The sequence below is a fragment of the Amphiprion ocellaris genome, chromosome 18 (assembly GCF_022539595.1).
Source record: "Amphiprion ocellaris isolate individual 3 ecotype Okinawa chromosome 18, ASM2253959v1, whole genome shotgun sequence".
Lineage (NCBI taxonomy): Eukaryota > Metazoa > Chordata > Actinopteri > Pomacentridae > Amphiprion > Amphiprion ocellaris.
Genome location: NC_072783.1, coordinates 2679992 through 2705075, shown reverse-complemented (window position 1 = coordinate 2705075; position 25084 = coordinate 2679992). Strand labels below are relative to the sequence as shown.

Here is a 25084-nt window from a genome sequence, read left to right as displayed (position 1 = left end):
TTTTACATACGTTTCAGTAAGAGAACTACTGAAGAAGAAGACAACAAACTCGAAGAAGACAACAAACTCGAAGAAGACAACAAATTCGAAGAAGGCGACGACAAATTTGAAGAAGACGACAAACTCAAAGACAACGAACTCGAAGAAGACAAACTTGAAGAAGACGACAAACTTGAAGAAAAAGACGACAAACTCGAAGCAGAAGACGACAAACTGGAACAAGACAAACTCGAAGATGACAAAGTTGAAAAAGAAGAAGATGACAAAGTTGAAGCAGAACCATCAAGTGCATGTGTTCATCAAAACTTTTCTACTTTTTGCATATCAACCTCATTTGATTCACTTGTGGATCACAAGTGTAGCAAGTTTAAAGACTTTTACAGTCAATATTTTAGGAGGTTCACTACAAAACAAAAGCATTTAGAAACAAAAAAAGTTTCTTCACTGCCCTGTGTTATGGAGTAATAAGGGTAATATTGGCATCTTCTTCAATTTAAGAGATTAACAATAGTTCTATGATGCTTACATGAGAAGATATTATTAAATAAATAGACTTCAGATCAGGTAGAAATGAGGTTAAGTATGAGGGATTTAAAAACTTGTTCCCCTGCTGACTAAAACGGCTCAACAGATGAGATCCAAGTGTCACTGAGGGCATCTGCAGTAACCATCCAGAGTGTTGGGAGGCTGCTGTGGGTGGGTGGGCCGGGGTGACCGAGGTGTAAAAGCTCATAACTCACCCAGATGGTGGACCAATCAGCAGGGCCTGCGGGGGCAGAAAGCCGGTAGGTTTCCCTGAGAAGCTAATATACAGAAGACACAGGACGGACGGACGGACGGACGGAGAGTCGGGGACCTGGAAGTTAGTTTCACGTCAACCTGAGAGCTTCTGGTTGGTCTGTACAGGTAATGTTCCCTACTGTCTGTCTGTCTGTCTGTTTGGTTGCAATGTTGAAGGAAGGTGTCTTTAGAGGAGCAGTGCACCATGGGAACGGTGGGGTTTGTCAACTGCAGGCTGGATCTTTGCACGTCCTGGAAGACTTTTCTACTTAAAGTCCGTGTTTTCAAACACACCTGTTGGGTTCGGGTTCTGAGTTTCCACTCTTCTCCAGCTGAAGCCCTTCATCCGTCCACTCTGCAGCCTTCAGCGGCGTCTCTCGGAGTGGGACGTGTCTCTGTTTTGATCCCCGGCGTTTTTCTGTCAACATGGCAGCTCTGAGGAGAGAGACTCTGACAGCTGGACGGCCGGTGGAAGGCATCTCTCCGGCTATTTATACTCACCTCGCTGCTCCGGTTCATTCACGCCTCACCACAGCAAATACCACCGCATTACCCCGCCTGCCAGATACAAACCTGTTGTTACCACTGGAAACAAAAGGGAGCAAAATATTACAGAGATTAAGCAGTTTCATCAATGACAACTGGAGCTGGAGCTTTGAGGGGATTCTTTAACCCTCCTGTTGTCCTCATTTACGGGCACCAAAAAACATAGATCCTTGTCTGAAAGAAATTCCAAAATTCAGCAAAAAAATTCCCCAAATTTCTGAAAATTTGCAAAACCATCACGAAGAAAATTCCAATAATTCCTTAAACCTGGTGTCGTCCCGTGGGTCAAAATTGACCCATTTTAAAGTTGGAAAATGTGGGAAAAAAATATTTTCACAGTGAAACTTCTGATGTCCACATTTTCAACATTTTTGGGAAATCTCTGAACATTTTTTGGTGGAAAAAAGAAATGTTAAAAAAATGTTTCTTTAAGAACATTCAGAAAAAGTCTACCAAAACCAACAAATTTCGCTGGATTTGGTTGATTTTTTTGTGAAAGTTCTTCAAGAAAATATTACAAGTTTTACTGATATATATATGGAATCACTTCAGATATTTTTAGGATTTTTTGGAAGATTTTTATTCATTTTTTGAAAATATTTACAATATATTTACAATATTTAGAATTTTCTTGCTGAATTTGGGGGATTTTATTTTAAAATAAAACTTTTAAGGGAAACTTTTAACCCTTGTGTCATCCTGCGGGTTTTTGGGGAAATTTTTGAACATTTTTTGGTGGGAAAAAAATAAATGTTAAAAATGTTTCTTAAGAACATTTAAGGGAAACTTTTAATCCTCCTGCTGTCTTTATTTACGGGCACCAAAAAATTATTGTTTCCTTGTCTGAAAAAAATCCAAAAATTCAGCAAAAAAAATTTCACAAATTTCAGAAAATTTGCAAAACCTTCAGAAAGAATATTCCAATAATTCCTTAAAAGTTTCCCTTAAAAGTTTTATTAAAAAAAAAAAAAAATCCCCCAAATTTGGCAAGAAAATTCTTGTAAATATTTTCAAAAAAATAGTAAAAATCTTCACCAAAAAAATCCTATAAATATCTAAAGTGATTCCATATATATCAGTAAAATTTCTAATATTTTCTTTAAGAACATTCACATAAATATCAACCAAAATCCAGCGAATTTCGCTGGATTTTGGTTGATTTTTTGTGAATGTTCTTAAAAAACATTTTTAACATTTCTTTTTTTCCACCAAAAAATGTTCAAAAATTTCCCAAAAATGTTGAAAATGTGGACATCAGAAGTTTCACTGTGAAAATATGTTTTTTCCCCACATTTTCAAACTTTAAAACGGGTCAATTTTGACCTGCAGGACGACACGAGGGTTAAACTTATTTTGAGTTTTCTTGTAAAATTCAACTCAAAACAAGATAATTTCAAGATTGTTTGTCTTAACAAGATATTTAAGATGCATTGTCTTAAAACAAGTCCCTCCATCTGCTGAAATGTCTCTTGTTAAGTGAATTTATCTTAAATCAAGTGGGATGAGACATTCTGACTAAAAATCAGACAAATAGACTTGGTGAGATTGGGAGTGTTTTTCAGTGTAATATGCTGTAATTTAACTGGTCTGACCCACTGGAGATCAAATTGGGCTGAAAGTGGCCCTTGAACTAAAATGAGTTTGACACTCCTGGTCTATATAGACATTAGGACAATGAATCTGTCTCTATACTTGTGCAGGGTCCAGAGCTGAGCAGTGTTTTCTGTTTCCTGATGAGTTTCTGTCCATCTTGTCCTCCAGTCTCCAGCAGCTCGATGCACTCTGACAGAGGAATGGCCATTCCCAGGATGCTGAACTCCAACACTCCGTTCATCATCGTCACCGGCGGCTCTGAGCTCTCGTTTCTGGGGAAGGAGGATGACGGTGAGGGCTGTGAGGAGGAGAAGGACTCGCTGGTTCAGGCCATCGCTCCTCACCTGAGCCGAGTCATTCAGCTCGGTACCGCCAAGCATGTAGCGACGGAGGGATATGAGGAGAACCACTGCGTTTCTATAGTCGCACAGGCAGAAAGTAAGACTCACAACATGGAGACAACACAGTCTGCATGCAGGATGGAGTCATGGAGGAAATTTAATGATTTGATTGCACTGATTTTGTTCTCAGTGGGTTGAGTCTTTAGAATTAATGCAAAATCTGAAACACTTTAAAGTGATTTTAAGCATGAAGAACCTTATTTTTAACTTTAACCCTTATGTTGTCTTCATTTACGGGTACCAAAAAAAAAAAATCCAAAAACTCAGCAAAAAATCCCCCAAATTTCAGAAAATTTGCAAAATCTTCAGGAAGAAAATTCCAATAATTCCTTAAAAGTTTCCCTTAAAAGTTTTATTTTTAAAAAAATCCCCCAAATTTGGCAAGAAAATTCTTGTAAATATTTTCAAAAAATGAGTAAAAATCTTCCAAAAAAATCCTAAAAATAGCTAAAGTGTTTCCATATATATCAGTAAAACTTCTAATATTTTCTTTAAGAAAATTCACATAAAAATCAACCAAAATTCAGCGAAATTCACTGGATTTTGGTTGATTTTTTTGTGAATGTTCTTAAAGAAACATGTTTTTAACATTTTTTTGTTTTCCACCAAAAGTGTTGAAAAATTTCCCATAAATGTTGAAAATGTGGACATCAGAAGTTTCACTGTGAAAATATATTTTTTTTCCTCCACATTTTCAAGCTTTAAAACGGGTCAATTTTGACCTGCAGGACGACATGAGGGTTAAATAGTAAATTCTTCATGATTATCTTGCATTGAGTTTCAACACTTTCTGTCAGCATCACTCTGCCAACTGCAACCAAAGATTACTATTTATAACGACCAAAGTAATTCCATTTGAGGAATTATTTGAGGAATTTTACTGTCCAAATGTGCAGGTAAACCAGAAGCAACACTCTCCTGGTTTGGTTTTTGACCTAATTGCTTTTCTACCAGAGAAAAATGGGTCAAAATGTAGTTTTTGGAACATTGTTTTAGCCCTAAAAAGCTTTTTTTTTTTTTTTTTTTTTTTTTTTTTTTTTTTACAGCTACAACTATTTGAGGGTGACAATAACCAGGATAGAAAGATGTTGGAGATTCTATGGACCAACACTTTCTACAAATTTTGAAAGTCTGATGTTCTTCCTCCTGTAGCATTGACTTATGACTGGATGAATTCATTCATACAACATGAATCCCCATCTCCATCTCCCACAACAGTCCTAATATAAACTCCCATCTTCTCTTTCTTCCAGGGGAGGACTTCCAGGAGTTCAGCCCAACCAACACTCAGAGCCCCTTCTCTAGATCCCAGCTCCTCCAGAAGCACAGGTATGAAAACACAAGTAAGATTCAGAACAATACGATACATAAAGCGTTGCTGCCTGTGGAACCGAATATGCTGCAAAAGTCTGTGGACATAGAAGCTCTTCTGTGAAACCTGGAGCCACGTGAGCACTGGTGAGGTCCAGCATTGACGGTGTCCAATCATCCCAGAGGTGTTTGCTGGAGTTGGATCAGGACCAGTCTGGTTCCTCCTTACCAAAGTTGAAAAAGCGTTTCGCCATGTTGCGTCAAGAGAAGATCTAACAGGAAATGTCACCAGAAAGTTTGAAGAACGCTGGTGTTTAACCCTTTGATATATAACATAGGTCAAAAGGGGCTCATACTCAATGGAAAATAGGTATCTCCTGACCCATGTTGTGCATCAAAGGGTTAAACTCTCATTGCAGGCTGTTGTACTAAAGAAGCAATCCACTGATTTAATATCGTTCAGTATTGTCAGCTTAAAAGCAAAACAAAACCTGTACCTTTATTACCCACAAACGTTCATATAGACAGTTTACTGGACATTTTGGCAAGTGATGCTAAATGCTAATGTAGCCTGCAGCAGAGATCAAGTGTAAGTTACGGAGATCTGATAAAACTTCCATCTTACTCCACACAACTCGTGTTTTTTACTTTCAAACTTGTGGTCATCAGCGTTATGTTGATGCAAGTTTTACTCCTTGCACAGGTTCCCCTTCACCTGGAAATAAACTTACAATTCTAAAAGAAACATCCAGTTACCTGAAGCGTACTGATTGGCCTCGTATTGTGAGGACACCATGTTATTAAATCTGACTACCCTGTGTTTAGATATTGGTGTAAATTTTAGTGGGATCTACACCTGCATTCATCCTCCTGGTGGACTTTATTTTGAAAAACTGCTCCAACCTTAACCTACTGTGTCTGAATGTAATGTTTTCTTTTACTTAAAGATATTTCCACCTTAAATTGATGTAGAAAAATCACCAATGTAAACATGTGTTTGGGATACCACAAAATCAGACTTTATTGCCTCCCAGTGGTAAAATATGGCTGAAAACAATAAATATGTTTATTTACAGTAAACACACACAGGCTGCTGGAGTATTAGGGCGTCACAATCATATGAAAGGCGATATAATGACATATAAATCTGTACTTGTCGACTTTAAAATGTCTTAAATCTGTGGCTTTTCAGTTCCTATCAAATTTTATTTGTTATTTTTTATATTTGACGACTGACGAGCTGAAACTTGAAACTTGAGACAAAAGCACATAAAATACATTCACAAACAGTAACATTTTACAAATATTTCCTTTTTTATTTAAGAAATGAATCAGAATCAGCTTTAATGGCCAAGTACGTACACAGCATACAAGGAATTTGATTTCAGCTGTTGGTGTCACACTAGCAATATGGAAGAGAATAATAAGAATAAAGAAACTATAGAAAGAAGAACAGGGGAAAAAAATAATAGTAATAAAAAATAATATTACAGAATATAGATATTTACACGCTAGAAAGGAATATATAAACAGAATGAAACGGTGAAATTTAAGTTTAATATAAAAATAGTTTTAAAATGAGCTACAATTAGTAAAAATTCACAGGAGCATCCAAAATTCAGCATTAAATACATAAGATCCCGTGTAAAATTAAGTCTAGAAAATATAATAATAATAATAATAATAATAATAATAATAATAATAATAATAATAATAATAATAATAATAATAATAATAATAATAATAATAATAATAATAATAATAATAATAATAATATGGAAAATATTTTTGGGAATTTTCCATAACTATAATATAACATAATGATTATATTTATTAAAATGTTTTAAATATAATTTTTCATAATTATGGTATGACATAATAATTGTTTTAATTTTAAAAATCTGTTATTAGATGGTCATTTTATTTTTATTTTATTTCACTTTTTTGGCACTCTAGCTGCCAGAATATTAGAGTTGTTTTTTTTTTTTTTTTTACAGTTTATTTATTTAGTTAGTTCGTTAGTCAGTCAGTTAGTTAGCTAGTTAGCTAGCTAGCTAGTTGGGTAATTAGTTAGCTATCTAGATAGCTAGTTAGTCAGTTTGTTAGCTATCTAGTTAGTTAGCTAGTTAGTTAATTAGCTAGTTAGTTTGTTAGTTTGTTAGCTAGCCAGCCAACTAGTTAGCTAGTTAGTTAGTTAGCCAGCCAGCCAGTCAGTCATTTAGTTAGCTAGCTAGTTAGCTAGCTAGTTAGCTAGCTAGTACAGAACAACAAAAGACATTCCAGCTCATACATGTTGAAACTGTAAAGTAAAATCAATATGGAAAGTCAATATTCATGCAGAACTTCCCAGCAGTAGAACCTGCTGGAAGCTAAAACATGCACGAGTCTCTATGTGAGGAATGACTGGTACGTTTCCTCTGATTTCCAGGCCTCTCAGTCAAGAAGCAGCCCTGATTAGTGACTCAGAAGATGAGGACTTTGATCAACTCCCACATTACCACCTCCAGAGGAAACAGCGCAGGAAACTCAGAACCCGACAGAACCAGGAGGACGGAGAGGAACGTCCAATCATCAGGGGTCTGTGGGTTCAGGAGATCGACTGGCTGAAGTCCACGTCCACTGAGATCATCCCTCCTCCTCCTCAGTTCACGGACTCAGCAGACCTGTACAGAGGAGTGTTTGAGAGGAGGATGGAGGAGGACCAGCTCAGGTCTGCAGATCCAGACGATGCTTCCAGCAGCGAGGACCGAGGCTCCGACTCTGACTGCAGCCTCCACTGTGAATCCATCTGCACTCATGAGAGCGAGTCGGACTCGTCTCTCTGCCTGGAGGCCGACCTGCGAGGTCAGCTCGGAGTAGAAGCGTCCAACTCCACCTTTGACCTGATGCATGTGTCTGGATTTAAGTCTTCCTCCCAGGCGGACTGGGATTCGAAGTCTACGGACTGCGAGCAAAGCCTGCTGGGAGTTTCAGACTGCACCTTCACCCACAGCTCTGGAAACCTTTCTGGCTGCGACGACACCGTTTTTGACGAACTGCGAGGCAAAGTGACACTGATACCGAAGCTGTTTGTGTCGGCTTTCCACAGGGGTTTGATCAAACAGATTCTGAACGATTGGAAGAGCTCCAAACCCGCAAACGAAGGACTCATATTCCATCATGTAAGACGCCTACATCCAAGTTTAATCACAATATACTTTATGTGTCCAACATTGACTTGACTTAGCTCCATTTTCAGCTGTGCACCAAACAGTGCTCTCAATAAGTTAAAGATTTCACCCAAATAACTCAACTGGTTGACCTATAAACAGGATCTATAGTGTTCGATTCCAGCTCATGGCCCTTTGCTGCAGGTCTTCTTCCTACTTTCCTCTCTGTCTCTCTACTAATCTGTCAAATAAAGCCAACCAAAGGCCAAAAAAGGAACTTTTTGGCCTCTCTGAAAGTTGATGTACTCACTAGAGATAATTTACAAGAAGGAATCGTCAAAATTATTGCAAAAATCCCCCACAAACAAAACAAAAAAGGTTCCCTTTTAGCTCCTAATATGAGTCCAGTTCCAAAAGCAGCAAATCTTACGTTTGACTGAATGCAAGGTGTTGGACACCCTCGGTTTAAAGAAATGCAACCGGTTGTAGTAGAATGTTAATGAGGTGCAGTCAGACCATTCTACAGCAGACACACCACAATGTGACACATTTATTGTATTAATGTACATTAAAAGTTGTGTTAGATTTGGATAGCTGCTGCATTGTACTATCCTTCACATCTTCATCATGCGTACTAACATTATCTCCGCTGCTTTTTTTTCTCTCTTCTTATTTCACGTTTGCCTCCTGCAGCAGCTGCAGCCCAACACCTGCCAGTACCGGGAGGGGGAGGAATACTGCGTTGTCCATCGCATCCAGAACGGCTCCTACGGTGACGTGTTCTGTGTTCAGGACAACAGCACTGGATTCAGATGTGCTGCCAAGAGGGTAAGCCAAGAAACAGCGAGTCAGACCGATCCTGACACGCTCCACCCAACGCTTCTGTGGCAGGAATCTGCAGCTCCACGGCCAAGAAACGTTGATTTAATTTAAACGGTTTTATGTCATTTGTCTCATTGTTGTCTGCTGATGTCAGATTCCTCTGAGCGGCTTCAGCAGCGAGGAGGTGAGGACATGGAGCGCTCTGAACTCTCCTCGAGTTGTGGAGCTTTTTGGAGCCGTAAGAGAGGGACTGAACGTCGTGCTCTTCATGGACCTGAAGCCAGGTGAACTCACTCACCTGCACCGTAAATATAAAGCTGTTTAAATCACGGGTGTCAAACTCATTCTAGTTCCACATTCAGCCCAATTTGATCTCCAGTGTTCCGGACCAGTAAAATCACAGCATAATAACCTATAAATAACCACAACTCCACATGTTTCCTTTGTTTTAGTGCAACAATGTTCACATTTAAGGAATTATATTTTTACAAAACATTATGAACAACCTGAAATTTCTTAAGAAAAATAAATTAAATTTCAACAACATTCAGTCTCAGCTTATCATTTCCACATTACAACTTCCAGATCAGAGAAACGCTACAAAGGAACACAACATTTAGTCATCTGGAACTGAATGATGTAGTATTTTACTTTATGATCAAAATGACCACAAAAAGACAAAGAAACAACAAAATATTAAAAACACAAGACACAAAGCAACAAAAAAAGAGACGAGACAAGTGAGACAAAGAAAACACAAAACAACAAAAACAAGACAAAAGACATAAGTGAGACAAAAAGGAAGCACAAAATGCCAAAAACGAGAAACAAAACAACAAAAACATGCGACAAACGACAAAAACAAGACAAAATATTACAAAAATGAGACACAAAACAACAAAAGAACAATCTAGTATTTTACTTTATGATCAAAACAACTTGTCATGGTCTAGAAATTATTTTAAATTCATAGTTTTATTAATTTACAATCTGCAGTTAATGTCTTCTCTGGAATTTTTACACTTTGAGGACCGGATTGGACCCTCTGGAGGACCGCTTTTGGTCCACGGGTCGCATGTTTGTCACCCCTGGTTGAAATAGTCAGTACAGTAACCAGACTTCTCTGAACCTCACCAGCTTGCTTGGCCCAGCTGCTAAAGGAGATGAACTGCCTCCCTGAGGATTTGGCCCTGCACTACCTCCACCAGACACTGGGGGCACTGGAGCACCTGCACCACAGGAGGGTGCTTCACCTGGATGTCAAAGGTATGTTTTAAACAGCATACCATAAAGATCTGTGAGCATCAGATCAGCAATGCATTTAGGTAAACAAATAAAAATTCTAATCGAAATTGGAAATATTCTGACATATTTAAGTAAAAATATTTTGAAAATATATTCAGGAAAAATTGAAATAGCTGAACTGAAAATATTACTTCTGTAAAAAAGTGTAAATTCTCAATGTGAGATTATTCTAGTTTTTTATCGTGTATATGAAGTAGTTAAATTAAAATGCAGCTTAAATTAAACTGCCATAATTAAACTTTCCTTACATGTTAATGTATCATCAAAAAAGCCAATAATATACAAATATACACACATATAGATAGCTGAATGACATTTTGAAGATTTTTTAGATTCTTTAGATTTATTTGTTTGTGTGTGTGTGTGTGTGTGTGTGTGTGTGTGTGTGTGTATTACAACAACAAGTGACAACAAAGACAGACAGACAGACAGACAGACAAACAAACCAATGCTGATCATCACATAACAGGTAAAAATGACTAAAATTATTCGAAATTTGTCGCAAAATGACTTGAAACTTGTCCAAAGTGAGAAAATGTCCAGAATTACTCAAAATTGGTGGAAAATGACTCAAAACGTTTCAGAAATGGCTAAAATGTATTAAAAATTAAAATAAAAAATCCTTAACAAATCCATGGATCCAGACTATAAGCCGCATCACTGCCAAAATCTAATCACTTGGTCCTTGTGTCATTTCTGAGCTTCCCTGAAAACTTCATCCAAATCTGATAGTCTGTTTTTCAGTAATGTTGCAAACAGACAGACAGACAAACATACACCAATTGTCACATAACTCCGCTATGTTCCTTGGCGGAATAAAAAGCCCTCAGATTGCAGTACTCTACCAAAGCTGCTCAGTCGTATGATTTCCCACAGATGAAATGTTTAAAAAAAAGTGTGAGATACATATATATGTATATACATGTATAGCATTAACATTTTCCACTGAGACTCCCAAGGTGCTGTTTAGCTCCTTCCATTTCGACCTGCTTGGTTCTGCCACTACTGGTTCAACTGCCCATTTGTGCGGCAGGAAGTCTGCTTGGACAAACTGCCTGAAATGTGATGCCAGAGACGTTTCAGGGATTTTGAGTCATTCTGCAGATGGGTTAATTGCGTTAAAATTTTTTAATCAGATTAATCACGATGATGGATTAATCCGCGTTAATTTTGACAGCCCTAAAATATATATATATGGTATAATATGCATTACTAATACCATAATACATATATATTTAACCCACAACCACTGCTGCATGACTGACCCTGTTACATGAACAACCATAAATTCACGGTGAGTTTTTACAGTGTTTGGTTTCTGTGGGAGCCCACATTGTCCCAGCTCTACCTGCACATGTGATCTGACCAGAAGTGTTTACTGGGAGAGCTGCAGCCCAGTGAAGCCTCCAGCCTTCGGTTCTGCTGTCAGCCAGCATCCCAGCGATGGCACCTAATCCTGAAGTGACACCTCACCCCTAAACCCTCGCTAATCCTGCTGAGCGGATTGAGCAGGAGGGGCTCGTCAGGTTGAGGCCCCTCCGTTGTGCTCCCAGCTCGTTTCCAGAAGGTTCGCTCAGGAAACACACATCAAATTAACGGTCCCATCCTATCAGATCTTCATGCAGCAGAGGAAAAAACAGAGTTTGCGTGCTTCGTTTCTGGAGCTGATGCCTCGGCGCTCAGGAGTAGAGCTGCAGAGGCTTTAGCCCCTGAGTCTGCTCATCACTCTGAGAGCCTCTGACAGCCCCCTGGTCCTCAGTCAACTCTTTCATAATGAGCACCAAATGCAAACAAGCTGTCTCACTGAATCCTGTGTGTTGATTTTATTCCAGTTGACAATGTGCTGCTGTCTGCAGACTGCAGAGACACATTCCTCTGCGACTTTGGTCTCTCAGAGACATTAGATGACAGCGGACGAGGCGGCGAGGCCTTCAGGGGTGAGTGGATTCTGAAAAGTCTGCAGTAAAGTGTGACACATTTAAAACATTTGGGATGGGACACAGTTAATCATATAAATAAAATAAAGTATCTATTTTAACCCTCCTGTTGTCTTCATTTACAGCCACCAAAAAATATTGTTTCCTTGTCTCAAAAAAATCCAAGAAATCATCCAAAAAATTCCCCAAATTTCTGAAAATTTGCAAAACGTTCAGGAAGACGATTCCAATAATTCCTTAAAAGTTTCCCTTAAAAGTTTTATTTCTAAAAAATCCCCCAAATTTGGCAAGAAAATTCTTGTAAATATTTTCAAAAATTGAGTAAAAATCTTCCAAAAACATCCTAAAAATATCTAAAGTGATTCCATATATATCAGTAAAACGTCTAATATTTTCTTTAAAATCATTCACATAAAAATCAATCAAAATCCAGCGAAATTCGCTGGATTTTGATTGATTTTTTGTGAATGTTCTTAAGAAACATTTTTAACATTTCTTTTTTTCCACCAAAAAATGTTCAAAAATTTCCCAAAAATGTTGAAAATGTGGACATCAGAAGTTTCACTTTGAAAATATTTTTTTTTTTTCTCCACATTTTCAAACTTTAAAACGGGTCAATTTTGACCCACAGGACGACACAAGGGTTAAATGAGTCATTCATTCTTAAAAATTCTGTGTTTCCTTTATGTTTCTGTAACTGTTTGAGTTGTGGAAATTGATTAATTATTAAAAATCTGCTTTAAAATGTGCATTATAATAGCAAAGTTTAGGAAAACACTGACATTTCTGAAATTTCTCAAGTCACCAAATGCCCTTTCGTCCCAAATTTGAGATAATTGTGATGTTTTGTTTGTACATTGAGCTCTTTATATTACATATTGACTCCAAACTGCTATGAACTTACAGATCTTCTCTACAGATTCCATAAGGACAACATAGAAAAATCCCCTAAAATCTCTCTTACTATTTTAATATTTGGATGATACATAAACAAGCTAAAATCAGTCCAGAAGAAGCTGAAACGTCCTGACTTTTAGCACCTCGTATGGTTTAAGCTCCTTCTTCCTTCAATTCCTGTAAATAAAGAAAATAAATCCATGATATATGATTTAGCAGGTTAGATTGATGCGATGATCTTTTCTTGGAGTAAAAGTCAACACGCCCACCCCCCGCTTGGCCTCCTTTATAGTACAAAAAAACAACTCCTCCACACATGTATCACCTCTGAAAGGTCAACGTTTCACAAGACATATCTGTAATTATGAGTTGTATTTTGGGCTGTTTTTCAGCACTGTGTGTCACTTTATGATTCATATGTCTTGAGAAATGTTGACTTTTTAAAAATGTGTGGAAAATCTCAAAGCTCATTCTGAAAGTTGCTGCTATCAAAGACCAAAAACAGTGAAAACATCAGCAGAATCAGACTATGAAGCACTGCTATACTAAGGCTACAACCACACTAATACATTTCACAGGTATTCACCCCCCTTGGAAGTTCCCCTTTTACTGTTTTTCAACATTGTGGTATATATAGTTAGGGTTTTTTGACAAGAATTTACAATAAAGACTCTTTTATGTCAAAGTGAAAACACATTTCTACACAGTATTGTCAGACAATTAATATGCTGCTGAGAAGTGTATCCCCACATCATGATACTGCCACCGCCATGCTTCACATTATTATGATGCTGCCACCACCATGCTTCACATCATGATGCTGCCACCGCCATGCTTCACATCATGATGCTGCCACCACCATGCTTCACATCATGATGCTGCCACCACCGTGCTTCACATCATGATGCTGCCACCTCCGTGCTTCACATCATGATGCTGCCACCACCATGCTTCACATCATGATGCTGCCACCACCATGCTTCACATCATGATGCTACTACCACCATGCTTCATGCCATGATGCTACCACCACCATGCTTCACATCATGATGCTGCCACCTCCGTGCTTCACATCATGATGCTGCCACCACCGTGCTTCACATCATGATGCTGCCACCACCGTGCTTCACATCATGATGCTGCCACCACCATGCTTCACATCATGATGCTACCACCACCATGCTTCACATCATGATGCTACTACCACCATGCTTCATGCCATGATGCTACCACCACCATGCTTCACATCATGATGCTGCCACCTCCGTGCTTCACATCATGATGCTGCCACCACCATGCTTCATGTCATGATGTTGCCACCACCATGCTTCACATCATGATGCTACCACCACCATGCTTCACATCATGATGCTACTACCACCATGCTTCATGCCATGATGCTGCCACCACCATGCTTCACATTATGATGCTGCCACCACCATGCTTCACGTCATGGTGCTGCCACCGCCATGCTTCACATCATGATGCTGCCACCGCCATGCTTCACATTATGATGCTGCCACCGCCATGCTTCACATTATGATGCTGCCACCACCATGCTTCACATCATTCATGATGCTGCCACCGCCATGCTTCACATTATGATGCTGCCACCACCATGCTTCACATTATGATGCTGCCACCACCATGCTTCACATTATGATGCTGCCACCACCATGCTTCACGTCATGATGCTGCCACCGCCATGCTTCACATCATGATGCTGCCACCGCCATGCTTCACATTATGATGCTGCCACCGCCATGCTTCACATTATGATGCTGCCACCGCCATGCTTCATGTCATGATGCTGCCACCACCGCCATGCTTCACATCATGATGCTGCCACCACTGTGTTTCACATCATGATGCTGCCACCACCATGCTTCACATTATAATGCTGCCACCACCATGCTTCACATTATAATGCTGCCACCACCATGCTTCACAGTGGAGATGCTGTGTTTGTAAAGACGTACAGTGTTTTGTTTCCACCAAACATAGCAACGTCCACTGGCCAAAAAGCTCAATTGTGGTCTCATCAGACCAAAGAAGCTTCTTCTAGTTGACTTCAGAGTCTCCACATGTTTTCTGATGAACTCTAGTTGAGATATAATATATTATATTTTTAATGTATAGACATTACTTTGTAAAAATCTGTTTCCAATTTGACATGAAAGACTCGTTTTTGCAGATTTCTGTTAAAAAGCCAAATTAAATTAACCATGATTCAGTGTAGAAAAGCAATAAAAGGAGAAAACTTCCAGAGGGGGTGAATACTTACTGTAGACTTTGTAGCATCCTCATGACATGTAAGCTGAATTTCACACGAGCTGTATGGATACAAACAAACTGAATAATTCATTGATGAAAGTCAGTACACAGAAATAAATAGAAACAACAAACACTGTGTGCATTTAGTGCCATGTGAGTGCGAAGTAAAGAAACATAAGCCATGGTGATGGGAGGATGATCACACGCAACCAGGGAAGGATGACACAATCAGTAATTAATAAAGACGGTGTTTGTGGATGTAGGAGCTGCTTTTCCTGGAACTGAGACCCACATGGCCCCTGAGGTAGCTCGAGGAGATCAACTCTCTGCGAAGGCGGATGTTTGGAGCAGCTGCTGTATGCTACTGCACATGCTCAATGGATGCCAACCGTGGATACGTTACTATTCCCATCCGCTGTGCCTCCAGGTAAGAAGCTCACCTTCTTTTCTCATCGGAACTAGACAGAATTTCACTGCGTTGTTCTGACATTTCTGTTTTAATCGTCAGATTGTCAATGAGCCTCCACCGCTATGGGAGGTACCATCCAACTGCAACAACTTCACGGCCAAAGTGTTCAAAGCCGGACTCCAGAAGGACCCCGAAAGACGAGCGTCAGCAAAGGAGCTCCAGAGGAAAACCACCAAGGCCCTCAGAGCAGGTCCATACATCACTTAATAGTTAGAATAAACTTTATTCATTATGCGTTGAACACAGCTTAGACAGAGCTTTGCAAACATAAAAATATTAAGCAGTATAGGGACGAAACTATGAAATGTTTCAAGTATAAAATAAAAACTTCCTATATAAAGCAATAACAGGCAACTACAGTGAAATTAATACAAAATATAGCATAACAAAGTCAAGTTTAAGGATCTCATGTTGCATAAAGGCTCATACGGATTCAACTTTTCGGTAAAGCAGTCTGGCTTTGCAACGCTTTATTTCAAGGTAATTTTTAAAATTGACATTCTGAAACAACCAATCCTGTCTCCTAGAAGTTAATTTTATGCGTGACTACATAACAACAGCAAATGCGTTTTTAGGGAATTTGGTTTGTTTTTTGTGTAACATAATGAGAAAATATCATTGAATAACACATTCTGCAAGTTACAAATATGAGAATAATGAAAATACTAGTAATATGTAAGGCAGACAGAGTGTGAAGGCTTAAATAATGGTAATGTGATTTTTTTTTCTTGGTTGTGAAAATGTGTAAAACTTTCTCTGACGCTATCTTCAAGCACTAGATGAATCTTTGCAGTGTTCCTAAGGCGACAAAACTAAACTATATCGGCACGGTAACATTTAAACTTAAGCTGAGATCACATTTTGATGACATGCAGCTAAACCTTCTATTAAACTTTGGTATGCCAGAGTAATCAAAGAAAAAGTTTTCTATAGAACATTATTAGATCTTGTGGATAATTTTGACCAGTTTTGTGGGAATATTTCCTGCAGCTGTCTGTGAAAACATATGATTCAACTCAAAATCTTTGATCTGAAGTATCTCCATCAAACATTTCCTTCACAGTTGGAGGTCTGAGACCTTGGTCCATCAAAACCGCCTGTGAGAAGCTTCATCACAACCGGACCCAGAATGAAGACGCCTCCTACACCCAGAATAAACCCCCAGCTGCACCCGCCATGTACTGGGTCAGTCCCTGGAGAACCACAGCGGTGGACGAGGACGACAACAACTGGTCGGATGGAGAATCGGAACAAGACCCTAAAGGAGAAGCTGATTCCTTCAAGAAGGACTGGGACTCTGAGCCGAAATCACTGCGAGACGACTACATCACTGATGAGAAAGACTGGGAGACCGGCTCTGATTCGGAGGTCGACATTTACATGGGAGAGGACGAATATATTCAGGAGAAGTGGCTGAAAACTGACAAAGACTATGAGGGGGATTGGGAGGAAGAGGATGATGAAGAAGAGGAAGATGAGGAAGAAGAAGATTGGGACTCTTATGTGTCTACAGAGTATCTTCGTGCTCTCAGAGGCCTTTTTCCTTTACTGCAAAAAGGACAACAGATGAATGAGGATTCTTGGGGATCAGAAGCAGAGCTGGAATACCTCCGAGACGGTGAGTTGAAGGCAGCGATCCACTGATTCACAGACGGGACCAAAGTCACTTTATTTCATTTGCTGGGAGTAAATTTCATCAGGATTCTGCATCCAACAAAGTGTCTGTAATGAAGTGGAGCTGGTGTGATTTACTAAATGGCTCCAGAGGTTTGACTTTCTCTCTCTTGGATAGTTACAGAAACACTTTAAAGAACGTTTCACGTTTTTACGTTTATTTCAATACAATATTCATGACCAGAAAAAATTGTCATGGGAGTCTCATTGGTTCTTCAGATACACAGAAACTGACCTGATAGCAAACTTAACTGTTTCTCAGACTGGATATCTTAAAGTATTTACTTGAGCCTTGTAGAATTTCTGCACTAAGTGATCAGTTCATTATTAACGATCACAATTCCCAGATGTGTTAAAAAAAGCGGGGGGGGGGGGGGGGGGGGATGCTTGCAGCATGAAATATTCCAACCTTTTCCCAATCCGTTCAGTAGATGCTTTATGAAAAGACAAGAAACAGTCACGAGTCATCTTGTGGGGAACATGAATGTCTACACAGATGTTCATGCAAATCCATCCAGTGGCCAACTGACCAAAAGACCACCAATGCAACAATATCAGAAAATACCAGAGCCATTTTAATTTACTCATTCATCTTGTGTCTTTTGTGTTCTGTGGGTATTTATCTTTCCAACACAGAAAGTTTATCTGTCCAAATTAGGTTTTACGAACAAGACACCTCGCAGAATTGCTTGAAATGTTGCAAAGCACCTGATGAACCTGGCTGTTTATGTTTTTATCCATCAATGTTCTGTAGAAGAAATAACGTTTTTCTACAGAACATTACTAGATCTTGTGTATAATTTTGGCCAATTTTGTGGGAAAATTTCCTGCAGCTATCTGTGAAAAACACATGATTCAACTCAAAATCTTTGATCTGAAGTATCTGCTTTATTATTTCAATTAATAAAGCATTTGATGCGATACAGTATAAATTTGTTGTAAATGCACTCAAATATGAAACAAAACAACACTGGCATTGTCTTCTAGCAGGAAACTAGTGCTTAAAATTGTCTGAAAGTTGAAATTTGTAAAGTTTCTGGCTCTGATTAATGGTGTCATTTTGAAGATTGTGTTTCTACCTGCTGGCCAATTAAACAACAGAAGTTGACCCAAAATGCTTTCAAATGGGATAAAAATACGATAAACGGAACAAATTTTCCCGACTAATTTGAAAATTATGGCTAAGGCCCTACAGGAATTTAGAAAAACCCAACAAATCCAACAATTCCCTTTGATAAATAACTTTTAACATAAAGAGCAGAACCAGGCTCAGGGAAGGCAGACGTCTACCTCAACTGGTTGGGGTGGAATGAGAGCAGAAAGACATCTAAAACTCTAAACACTGTTCAGAAGCACAATAAACAGTGGGCGGGTTGATGAGGCTGGTACCTGCAGATCAGAAAGCATCAGCTCTGTAGAATCAGAGAGGTACAGGAGGACAGATGTTGTACTAACAGATGTTAATATGTTGCCTCTTCCTAGATGTACCTTTAGGCACCACGATCCAGACGCCCTCCCCTGAACCTCGTGACGACCCTCCATCCTGCTTCAGCTGCTCGGACACGTCGCAGATCGACGCCTCAGACAAGGTGTGGTGCAGATGCAAAGATGTGAACGTGTGTGTGCACATAAAGCTACTTTACACAAAACCCATATTAAGATTTGTTTCTGTTTTGAAGGACTCTGACCGTTCTTCTGACGACCTCAGCTCCGGCGTCTTTTCGTCCTGCAACAGTCAGACAGACGGACACATGGAGTGGTCGGCCTCAGCCAATCAGCCGTCCTCGTACTGCTCCGAGGGTAAGATGTCAGGAGTGTTAGCCCTCGTGTCGTCCTACGGGTCAAAATTGACCCGTTTTAAAGTTTGAAAATGTGGGGAAAAAAAGCAGATTTTCACAGTGAAACTTCTGATGTCCACATTTTCAACATTTTTGGGAAATCTTTGAAAATTTTTTGGTGGAAAAAAGAAATGTTAAAAATGTTTCTTAAGAACATTCACAAAAAAATCAACCAAAATCCAGTGAATTTCGCTGGATTTTGGTTGGTTTTTTTGTGAATGTTCTTCAAGAAAATATTAGAAATTTTACTGATATATATGGAATCACTTTAGATATTTTTCAGATTTTTTGGGAAGATTTTTACTCATTTTTTGAAAATATTTACAAGAATTTTCTTGCCAAATTTGGGGGATTTTTTTTTTTTTTTTTAAATAAAACTTTTAAGGGAAACTTTTAAGGAATTATTGGAATTTTCTTCCTGAAGGTTTTGCAGTTTTTCAGAAATTTGCGGAATTTTTTGGATGATTTTTGGGATTTTTTGCAGACAAGGAAACTATATTTCTTGGTGCCCGTAAATGAAGACAACGGGAGGGTTAAAGGCTGGTTGACCGCTGCTGGCGTCGTCTTTTCTAAATGCTCTGACATTTGCAGGTGTTGACATCTGGATTGAGAACGTCCAGAGCGAGTGTCTGAGGATCCGAGAACGCCGGCTGGTCAAAGTGGGTCACGTTGCTATAGGAATCAGCGATCAGGTATGGAACAGGAGACTGAGGTGGAAATGGTTTGTTTGAATATTTTGGATGGTTTTAGGGTACACTGTAAAAATGAATCCTGTAAAAAAAAATAAACTAAAATCTGGTAGCAAAGGTGCCAGAAAAAATGTATAAATAACAGCGACTATCTGTACAATAAAGATGTTTGTAAATTAATATTTTTTCTGTGATTTTACTAGATATTTTGCTATTTTTCATTCCTTTATATACATATTTTCTCTTTCAAATAGTGACAAATATTTTTGAAATCATATATTTCGGAAGATTTTATACGGTAAATGTACGATTCAATGCTTTTTCTAGGATTTGAATTGATATAATCTGTAATTTAACAAAACAGACAATATCTTTAAAATACCAGTAAATAGATATAGTTCAAAACTGCTAAAAGAAACCTGCATTTTTTTTACAATGTACATTGTTTAGAAAAACTGTAGCTCACAGATTTTTTTTCCATATTTTTGAGATACAATAAATGATCAATCAACAAAAACAAAAATAGATTGAATTTACAAACTGAATGTAAAACAACATTTAAAAACTGAACTATAAATAACTATAAGATTTCAAGAAAACTAAAATTATTTGACATAAAAAGATAGTTGAAATACACTTAAAAATTATAATATCATCAAATATATTTCAGATTTCCCCTGTTTTGATGCATTTAACGTAATAGCTACGAAAATCGACACAAATGTTTTTGAACGTCTCAGTTTTCCATCATTTTTTATGTATATTTTCACTCAATTTAATTTAATGCATTTTAATTTAATTTAATTTAATTTACTTTTATTTTATTTTTTATAATACATATCAGCTGGTGTTGAGGTTCGCTACTCAGCCAAACAAAAATCCTCATGAACTCTCCCATTTGTCCCACAGATCTCAGGGAAAGCCTTTACTTTGGAGACTCTGGACAGGAAGTTGGTGTCCTTTGAACAGGAGATCAGAGAGTCTGGACTGTGGCTTCGCTGTGTTCCTGCTCCAGACAGATGTCAGCGCTGGAGGTGGAGGGTCCGAGACGGAAAGCTGGAGCTCCGAGAATGACGTTTTCTGTCATCGTTTGTCTTCTTTGCACTAATTATTTCCATTAATGATTGTTGTCGGGAAAAGCTGGAAGGCCCTGGTTTTAGGCAAAAGGATTCTCAGTGTGTTCACACACAGTTCCAAGACTACAGTTTAAGATTTGAGTGAAAGAAAGCTGAACGACAGGCAAATAAACACTCAGTGAGCACTTTATTAGGAACACCTAACAATCTCAGTTCATGGAGACACAAAGATGTTGAGAAGCTTCCTCTGCAGATTTTTGATCTCCTGTTCTACCACACGACTCGGAGCGTTACGCTGCTAGAAGAAGACATTAGAAGGTGATAAATTGTGGATATAAAGGGATGCACATGGTTAGCAACAACACCAAGACAGTCAGTGACATCCAAACCATGATTATGAAAATATTCCTCACAGTTTTAAACCAGATTCATTAAATCAGGTGACATTTTCCACCTTCGACTGACCAGTTTTAGTCTTTATGGTAATTATCAACTCTTTGTTGGTGTTTTAAGACTGTTTGGTCTTTTTGTGTCATTTTTCAGCTTTTTTTTTGCTTTAAAACAGTTGTGTCTTCTTTTTGTTGTGTATTTTTTGTGTCCTGCTGTCAGTTTGAGTCTCTTTTGGTGATTTTACATAACTGTGCTTTTGTGTGTCTCAGTATTTGCGTATCTGTTATTTGATTTCTGTCTTTGTATAGTTGTTGTCCTTCATTTTGTTTGAATTGTGTCTCTGTGGTCATTTTGTGTCACTTTATAGTTATTTATTGGTCATTTTTTTCTCTTAGTTGTAGACTTGTCTGTCATTGTGGTTGTTTTGCGTCACTCTATGGTTGTTGTTTTTTGTGTGTCTTTGTCATTGTTTTAGGTGCTTTGTGGTTGTTTTGTGTCTCTTTTTGGTTGTTTGGTGTGTTTTTGTGGTTGTTTTGGGTACATTTGTCGGTGTTTTGTGTCTTGATGTCGTTTGGTGTGTGTTTGTGGCTGTTTAGTGTCTTTGTGGCTGTTTTGTGTCTCTTTGTGATTATTTGGTGTGTTTTGTGGTTGTTTTGGGTCTTGTTGTTATTTTGCTTCTCTTTGTGGTTGTTTTGTGTCTCTTTGTCTGTGTTTTGTGTCTCTGTGGTTGTTTTGTGTCTGTTTGTTGGTGTTTTGTGTCGTGATGTGGCTGTTTGGTTGTCTTTGTGGTTAATAGGTGTATTTTGTTGTTGTTTTGTTTCTCTTTGTGGTTGTTTTGTGTCTCTTTGTGTTTTGTGTCTTGATGTGGCTGTTTGGTGTGTTTTGTGGTTAATTGGTGTGTTTTGTGGTTAATAGGTGTGTTTTGTTGTTGTTTTGTGTCTCTTTGTGTTGTTTTATGTCTCTTTGTGGTTGTTTTGTGTCTCTTTGTTGGTGTTTTGTGTCTTGATGTGGCTGTTTGGTTGTCTTTGTGGTTAATTGGTGTGTTTTGTGGTTGTTTGGTGTGTTTTGTGGCTGTTTTGTGTCTTGATGTGGCTGTTCCACCTTCAGCTGTCCAGTCTCGATGATGTTACGGCTTCTGCAGCCTTTAATTTCTGTTCCTGTTAGACAGAAGTGAAAGCCAACATGGTCTCCTGCTATTGCAGTGCATCCACCTCAAGTTTGGACGGCTAAAAAGTGGTTCCTGTCAGCTTCAGCCAGACTAACCTCTCATCAACAAGGCGTTTCAGTCCATGTTTTCACAGTTCTGAGTGACTCCCCTCAACTGTTCTGGTGAAAATCCAGGAGATCAGCAGCTTCAGAAAGTCTCTGAACAACCATCGTCACATTTTCAGCCCATTCTGATTTGTATCTGCAGGAGTTTATGTCATTATTTAGCCTGTTTGGATAAATGCATGAATAAGCAGGTGTTCCTGATAAAGCGCTCTGTGAGTGAAGGTGACAAATAGATGCATTAAAAGCACACGTCTATAAGCTGTGCAGGTCAAACTGTTGCTGTAAACTGTGTACAAACAGTGCAGGAGTGTGTAAGTGTGCAGAGAGAAGGAGTAATGCGATATGTGACTTTATCCGTTCATTTTTAAGTCATTTTTCCATAACTGCACGGTGAAGGTGCAAAAGAAATCCACTTTTCTGCATTTTTTCTGTTTCCTCTCTGATCTGGAATCTAGAGTTTGTTTGTCATTGAGTGTATTTTAGAGTTTAGAAGAAGCGAAGTTGCTTAAAATAATGACAGTTTTCCACGACACGGTTTAAGACCTGAGGAAATGAATACTTGAACGTTACTTACATTTTATATCTCAGTAAAAAAAAAAAAAATACCTCCAAGGTGAAGAGACAGCTGTTTTCTGCTTTTCTTCATCCGTTTTGTTCATCATTTATCGTCTCTTTTATCGTAGTTAGAGCAGAGTCGCCTCTTATCTGTCCAGCACCAGCACTAGATCCACATATAGCTCATTGTAAATATTTACAGCCCTAATAAAGAAACCTATACGTCCATGTGACCACATGAAAACTGCATTTTGCTTGAGAGCACGTGGTTTGAAATGTTTTAAAGGGCTTGGCAGTAATGTACTATCACTGAGGATGTTGAGATTAGGAGTGCATTTATGGGGCATTTGCATAAAGAAAACTACAAATAAATCTAATTCTACCACCTTTGTGCCACAAAATATGTAAGTTTAGCTTTATTCCCAGCAGAGTAGTGAACTCTAAAATAAAATGTACTGAAGATACAGTTTTCGAAGTACATAAAATACTATAAAATCAAAATAAGAAATTCAGTGGTTTGTTCTTTTAGGACAAGATTTGTAAAAGTGTTGCTGAGACTCTGTGGTTCAGTGACAGTCAGCTACTGTTTGAGGAATGTGAAGCTCCTCCTATAGCAAACAAAACAATGCTTAAATACACAATGAGCCCAGGGCCTGGAAGCACCTGCTAACTGTTGCCTACTGGAAACTAGTCTGATCGTAAGCCAATATATCACGTGTTTTAGACTAGACACTTTGTGTGGATCTTTGCTATTTTTACTTTGTTTTTTTGATAATAACTCAATATTTTAGTTTTTTTTTTGTTTTTTTACATTAGAATATGTTAAGTTGGGCTTCAGGGAGTAATGATGAACATTTTTCACAATTTTCTGACCTTTTTTTTGGCTAAACAGTCAATCAATTACTAAATAAAACAGGGCCTCATTTTGGAATAGATCATAATCAATATGTATTTTTTTTAGTTGTACAGATTTCTATTACATTTGCAATCAATCAGATTGTTGTATACACTGAAGAGACAGTTAACATTTCTTACTGGAAAGTCAATCAAATGACCATAAAGAAAAGCAAAACAACAACAAATAATGATTCATAGCAACTGCAAAGCACAGAAAAATTACCATAAAGAGACAGAAACCAGCTACAAAGACAATCAGCAACTAAAAAGACTCAAATGTGTGAAAAACAGACACAAAATAAAGACAAATGGATGCAAAAACGGCAATAACGGAACACAAAATGACCGACGTAAGATTCAAAATGGCTAAAAAGACACAAATTGATCACAAATAGCAGCCAAATCAATGCAAACACAAGATGACTGCAAAGAGACACAAAACACACAAGCATTAATTAAACTGAATGTCTCTTAGAATTTAGGTTTCTTGCTCCTCCTTGCTTTTGTGTCTATGTTTGGTTGTTTTTTCTTTTGTCTTTTTACAGTTATTTTGTGTCTTTGTGGTTGTTTAGTATCTCTGTGTGGTTGTTTGGTGTTTCCCTGTGATTGTTTTGTGTCACTTTATGGTTGTTTTGTGTCTTTTGTAGTCGTATTGTGTGTATTTGTGGCTGTTTTGTGTCTCTTTGTGGTTGTTTTATATCACTTTGTGGTCGTTTTGTGTCTCTTTTTGACTGCTTTTGTATCTGTGTGGCTGTTCTGTGTCTCTTTGTGGCTGTTTTGTGTGGTTTTGTGTGGCCATGTGGCTGTTTTTTGTCTCCTTGTCACTGTTTGGTGTCTCTTTGCAGCTGTTCGGTATCTGTCTGTTGCTGTTTGGTATCTCTGTGTGGTCGTTTTGTGTCTCTTTATGGCTGTTTTGTGTCACTTTGAGGTGGTTTGACATTTCTTTGAGGTTGTTTTTGAGTGAATTTGGGAATTTTTATGGTCATCTTCCTCTTTGCGTTGTTGTTTTATATCTTTTCAGTCATTGAGTATCTCTCTGTGACTATTCAGTGTCTTTAATGAATCTTTGTGACGTCCAACCAATAAATATTAGATCACTTCATTGAGATGCCTTCACTCAAGGACCTCCTGACCTCCTGGGGCCCCTGACGGTGCTTGGTAGGCCTAACTAGTAATGGTCTTAGCAGTTGCAGTGAGTCATTTTAGTAC

General features: G+C 38.3%; 1 protein-coding gene across 1 annotated transcript; it reads left to right on the top strand.

Moving 5' to 3' along the window:
- Positions 1–735: 735 nt before the first annotated feature.
- Positions 736–24981, top strand: LOC111570768 (uncharacterized). Its single transcript, XM_023273698.2, has 15 exons — positions 736–906; positions 3088–3357; positions 4574–4649; positions 7060–7792; positions 8474–8608; positions 8757–8886; positions 9740–9868; positions 11740–11844; positions 15279–15442; positions 15524–15674; positions 16548–17102; positions 18641–18747; positions 18838–18958; positions 19588–19688; positions 20595–24981. The coding sequence occupies exons 2-15, from the start codon at positions 3102–3104 to the stop codon at positions 20757–20759; spliced, it is 2928 nt and encodes a 975-aa protein (XP_023129466.2). The 5' UTR covers positions 736–906; positions 3088–3101; the 3' UTR covers positions 20760–24981.
- Positions 24982–25084: the final 103 nt, after the last annotated feature.